The sequence below is a fragment of the Apium graveolens genome, unplaced genomic scaffold, assembly GCF_009905375.1.
Source record: "Apium graveolens cultivar Ventura unplaced genomic scaffold, ASM990537v1 ctg1432, whole genome shotgun sequence".
Taxonomy (NCBI): Eukaryota; Viridiplantae; Streptophyta; class Magnoliopsida; order Apiales; family Apiaceae; genus Apium; species Apium graveolens.
This window is the reverse complement of record NW_027417236.1, coordinates 11,157-16,981: the sequence shown is the minus strand read 5'-3', so window position 1 is coordinate 16,981 and position 5,825 is coordinate 11,157. Positions and strand designations below refer to the sequence as shown.

General features: G+C 35.1%; 2 protein-coding genes across 2 annotated transcripts; one reads left to right on the top strand and one right to left on the bottom strand.

The window, feature by feature from the left end:
- The first annotated feature begins 1,343 nt into the window (after positions 1-1,343).
- Positions 1,344-1,892, top strand: LOC141699867 (uncharacterized). The gene has a single exon (XM_074503672.1). The coding sequence runs from the start codon at positions 1,344-1,346 to the stop codon at positions 1,890-1,892; it is 549 nt and encodes a 182-aa protein (XP_074359773.1).
- A 1,378-nt stretch (positions 1,893-3,270) lies between these two features.
- Positions 3,271-5,377, bottom strand: LOC141699866 (RING-H2 finger protein ATL57-like). The gene is made up of 2 exons (XM_074503671.1): positions 5,364-5,377; positions 3,271-4,028 (listed from the first exon to the last, which is right to left on the bottom strand). The coding sequence occupies exons 1-2, from the start codon at positions 5,375-5,377 to the stop codon at positions 3,380-3,382; spliced, it is 663 nt and encodes a 220-aa protein (XP_074359772.1). The 3' UTR covers positions 3,271-3,379.
- Between the last annotated feature and the right edge of the window lie 448 nt (positions 5,378-5,825).

The following is a 5,825-nucleotide window of genomic DNA, read 5'->3' as shown; positions in this document are numbered from 1 at the left end:
ATGCATGAAGAAGGAATTCCATAAAGAATGGAATACTTGGAAGAAAAGATATCTGATTGATATATATTAGGAAGCAGAATTATATTCCATATCAATTAGCGATTATCTTGTAACTGTGTAATATATAAACACAGACATAGGGTTTACACTATAAGTGTTATCATTATCGAGAATATTATTAACTTAACCCTAGCAGCTCTCGTGATATTTTGTTCATCACTGAGAGATAACGGTTCTAGATTGTAACAGAGTTTATTGTTTCAATAAAGTTTGTTTTCTGTTACTTAAGTTCTTGAAGTTCGATTTGATTGTAATAAACACTGTATTCACCCCCTCTACAGTGATAGTGTGACCTAACAAAGTCAATAATACAAACATTCCTAACTTATGCAATGAGTGTATTTTTACTCCCCCTAAAAATTATTAGGGATCTGGAAATAAGTATTTCACAATCTGGTGGAACTCGGAAAAGAATGACAGTAACGGTATTCATTAGATGAACTGAGAATAGTTAACTCGTCATAAAGCAAGTGGAGGATTGAGATTCAGAGATTTCCAAGATTTTAACTTGGCAATGCTCGGAAAGCAGGCTTGGAGATTTATTACTAATCCCAACAACTTGGTTAGTAGGTTATACAAGGCTCGATATTTCCCGAACTGTACTTTCATGGATGCAACTATTGGAAATAAACCTAATTTTGTGTGGCATAGCATATGGAAAGGAAAACAAGTAATTTCTGCAGAAATGGGATGGAAGACCGGCTCTGGTAATTCAGTTAATATAGTCGGACATCCTTGGTTGTTGCATGACATCAACCCTTTCTTAACCTCTAATGTTCAAGGTTTGTAAAATCACAAGGTTAGTGCTATTATGGCCATGGAGTACATAGGGTGGGAAATTGGTGTAATCGAGCCGAACCGAGTCGAATACTGTCAGGCTCGGCTCGAACTCGACTAAAATAGTTCGGGCTCGAGCTCGACCGAGCCTTTAATTTTAAATTCGAAGCTCGGCTCGTAAAAGATTCGGTAGGCTCGAGTTCGGCTCGAAAGCTCGAATTAATTCACTAAATATTAACAAAAAATCGAAATATGATCGGTTCGGCTCGAGTTCGGCTCAAGTTCGGCTCGAGTTCTCCTCGATAATAAATAAATAATATATAAAATTATTAAATATTTATGTAAAAATATATTTATAATAAAAAATTAAAAATAATAGAGGCTCGATAAGACCCGCGAACCTTACGATCTGAATAATTTCAAGCTCGAGCTCGGCTCGGGTAAAAATTTGAAAAGCTCGAGCTCGAGCTCGGCTCGATTATTTTCGAGCCAAATTCAAATTTTTTATGAGTCGAGCTCGAGTAGCTCACAAACAGTTTGGCTCGTTTACACCCCTAGGGTGGGATGGTGAAATATTGAGAGATATGTTCAATATTCGTGATCAACAATGCATCAGACGGATTAATTTGAGTGAGAACTCAAATGAAGTCGTTGTCTATTGGGGTAAGGAATTATCAGGGCAGTATACAGTACACAGTGCTTATAGACTTCTGCAAGCTCCAAAGCATATTTGGAGACATGATGATGAGAATAGTATATGGCAAAAAACCTGGAGGATAAAAGCGCCACCAAAGGTTTTGAATTTCATGTGGAGATCTTTGTCAAATTGTTTACCTGCAATGACTATGTTGTTGCAGAAGAATGTACATGTGGATCTTTTATGTCAGGCTTACAGATTGGGAGTAGAAGATGTTGAATACATTCATTGTCATTGTTCTTTGGCAGTTCAGTGTTGGCAAAGCATTCTACCTCAAGTACCCACTAACAATTACAACAACTTGTTTCAATGGTGGAAAAAGGTGATGGAGGCCTGCGATAATGGAAAAAGAGCATAGGTAGCAACAATTTGTTGGTCGATTTGGAAGGCAAGAAACGATCTAATTTGGAATAAGAAATATATTCGATTAAATGTAGTAATTGCAAAAGTCAAGCGGTATCTTCTACAATGGAGTATACCCCAGAAGGTTAAGCCACAATCTCATTATCCTTACTTTGTTGAGGGAGATGGGAAGAAACTTTGGGTAGCACCACAGACAATAGATTATATGAAGATCTTAGTGGACACATCGACTTTTGCAGAGTATAATGCCTCAGGTATGGGCCTGGTTGCTCGAGATAGTACATGACAACGCGTTGAAACTAGAGCAAAGTGTAATATAGGCATGATTTTAGCTAATATGGCGGAAACTATGGTTTTAAATGAGGCGTTGAGTTGGATCAAAGGTGCAAGATGGAGTAAGGTGGTGTTGTAATCAGATTGTCTGACTGTTATTCAAACAATTCGTAGTAAAGCTCCGATGTAATCTCCGCTTGGGCATGTTATTCAGAGTTGTCGTAACATGTTAGAAGGTTTAAACACAATGTCTCTGTTTTTTGTTAAACGTTCTGCTAATATGGCGACACATGAGTTAGCTTGAGGATTAAACGAGGCGTTGAGTTGGATCAAAGGTGCAAGATGGAGTAAGGTGGTGTTGGAATCAGATTGTTTGACTGTTATTCAAGTAATTCGTAGTAAAGCTCCGATGCAATATCCGTTTGGTCATGTTATTCAGAGTTGTCGTAACATGTTAAAAGGTTTAAACACATTATTTCTGTTTTTTGTTAAACGGTATGCTAATATGGCGACACATGAGTTAACTCGAGGACCTTTAGGGTAGATGTATTGTTAGTGAATTTATCGTTGTAATAAAATTCCATTGTTTGGCAAAAAAACTAAAGACATACCGTAACAAACGGTTATTTTGAACCATCATTTTGTACAAAGATATAGTGCGCCGCTAAGTATCCAATTGAGGTATTTTAGGTATTTAAAAAAAATAATTAAGACAAAAAAGTTGAATAAAGATAAGAAATATATTATTATCATTTACATTCTAATTTTATTAAACGATTAATCACTAACTGGTTTTTATTTATTCTAATTATAATACTATATTTTTAAATATATTTATATAAATATACAATAAATTTTTATGTATAGCTAAAATAATAAAATTATCATCTAAAATATGATTCAAATTGATCTCGATCCTATCAATCCCAAACTATTCAATTATTATCACTGTTTACTGATTTTCTCTTCTTACAATGGTGTAAGTTTAATTAACATTTCACTAGTGCAGTGAACATGTATTTTTTTAAAAAAATTTGGGAATACGTAAATATAAATATAAATATAAATATATACTTAAAACCAACATCTCGATTCTCATGCAGCAGAAATATCAAACAAAAACAAGTCCATAAATATCAATCTCCTGTATCATCTTCATAGTCATACAGATAAAGATAGGCAAATGCATGTATATATGTATGACATGAACTAAAAACTATTACTCCTCTGCAACCCGACACATGTGTTTAAACTGGACAAGCTACGTGTCCTTCTAAAATTCACTACTCCATCCGTCCTCCACGTGTCCCTCTCATCCGCCGTCCATCTTCTCGTCACCTCTTCAATTTCCCTCGCATCCATCTTCGTCGACCTACAAAGCGGACACGTCACGTGCGATGACAGCCACGTGTCAATACAACCCGGATGAAACACATGCTTGCAACAAGGGATCATTTTCACCTTCTCTTTCTCCTCAAACTCAGTGAGACAGATAATACAGTCAATCGGGTGCAACACGGTTCCACTGTAGTACACAACAGGCAAAGATCGGACGGCTGAGGAAGTTGCAGCGTTTTTTGAAGATGAAAAACGTGAAGAAGATGGAGATGAAGATGGTGGGGTTGGAGTACTACGGCGGAGACGGCGGCGAGGGAGGGGTGGTTCGTTGGAGGAGCGACGGATGTAGAAGGAGAAAAAGCCCATGAAGAAAAGAGCAGTTAAAAGGACCAAGATTGTGAGGACCATAGAAGAGTCTAATGGTGAACTTAAAGTTCCATGGTTTTGTGTTGTGGTTGTGGAGTTTGTAGTACAAGTTTCATTCTCATTGTTTTTGTAGTAGTTTTCTGTAGGTGTTGGGCTTCATTGTGTGTGCATAAACATGCATAGATGATTGTTATGTATGTATATATGTGTTTAATGATGGATTGAGGAAGATGGTATGGTAGAAGTTGGACTGTGTTAGTTTGCTATGGATTGAAAGGGGTCAAGGTGATACCTTACCTTGGTTGCAAGTGACAATGGTGAGACTTTAGTAGGACCTGCTGTCTTAATTTATTTTGTCTCAATGTTGGTATATTACATCATCTTATTTTTCTTTTTAAATATATGGATTGAAGATTATGTTTAATTTGTGATTGTGCTAATTTATCTGTAATCAATTAATCATACAGAAATACTTGTATGCTTTGTAGGGTATTAACATTGTTTTTTCATATCAAAAAATTAATGTTACATCAGCATTTGGTTTTATTATTTTCAAAAAATATCTGATTATGTAGTTCTCTTTACATGATATGTAGTGATTTTCAAAATTAATCTGTCATCTAATATTCCAATCCTTTTCTTGGATTCATTTCACTGTTTAGTTTGTTTAGATAATCTGAATATTTTCAAAATCGAAGATGTTCATATACTATTATTTAATTTTAATGACAATTATAGGCTAGCTTCATAAATTCGTAAGACACGAACTAAAAGACACCAACCACCAGAAAATACATTTCATCAATTATGCAAAGTATCATTCATTTTCTGTATTTTTTCACTAGCCTTTGGTTTAATGCATTTATATATTTGTGCTTGATGTTGCACTTTGAGACAAACACGGTCTTGCCGCAGATAATTATATGTACTCACTAGCTAATCTACTTGATGCTTGATTCACCAAAAGTTAAAATGATTTATAATTAAGCTGTGATAAAGTGCATGACATGTTATGTAATATCCATAACTGCCTTAGTTCATACTTTTACGGTAGAAGTATAAACGAACGTAGTTTGCTTAATTGCTAACAAAATCTTAATAGTTATTTGGTTCTGAATCCATTGTCTTAGTTCTTGTGCCAGGCCTAGTCTTTGTTTGGTGAAAATATTGGGACAGCTCGTATAACTCAGTTCGTGTATTCAACGTATTGGGACAGCTCGTATAATTCAGTTCGTGTATTCAACAATCTAATTAGAGATATCGACGTTCTATTTTTTATTGAAATAATTTCTTATGCAAATAAAATAGAAGAACTCCGTATTAAATTAGGTTTTTGTCATTGTCTTTCGGTTAATTGAATGGGTAGAAATGGTGGTCTTCCGATGTTTTGGAAAAAGGCTGCTAAGTGTAGTATCATATGGTACTCACAGAATTATATGATACAAATCAATATCCAAAATAAACCTATTCCTTGATGTACATAACTTACCGCAGCATGTTCATGGTGTAAAAGCTGAAATGACTGAATAACAAAATAAAATGTAGGGGCTCCACTTAAATCAGGTAATACAGCAACTAAAATGGCAAAATCAAAGCATTACAAGAAAAATAGGCTTCAACAACGATTTATGTCCGCTGTCTGATACCCTATTTTTCCTTTGACTATTGAGCCGCCGTCTGTTAGTTGGATCAGACAACGCGGAAAAACGTTGTCTTAGATTGTACAGATAATGATTATAAATTAAGCCTGTCGTATTACATCCAGAAAAAACAACGTTTTTTGCTTGTTTTCGTTGTAACAAGTGACATTACTCAAGGGTTCTCACAAACTCAGAAAACCGTTGTGTAGGGTATAACATTAAAACCAATCCTACAACACTTATTGTTGTATTGTTGTGCATATGTTGTAACTTGATGATTATATAAACAAAACACCTAAGTAGATTTTACT

What these genes read in the sequence shown, in the direction of transcription:
- LOC141699867 (XM_074503672.1), top strand. Translation starts at nt 1,344, where the DNA reads ATGAGTCGAGCTCGAGTAGCTCACAAACAGTTTGGCTCGTTTACACCC.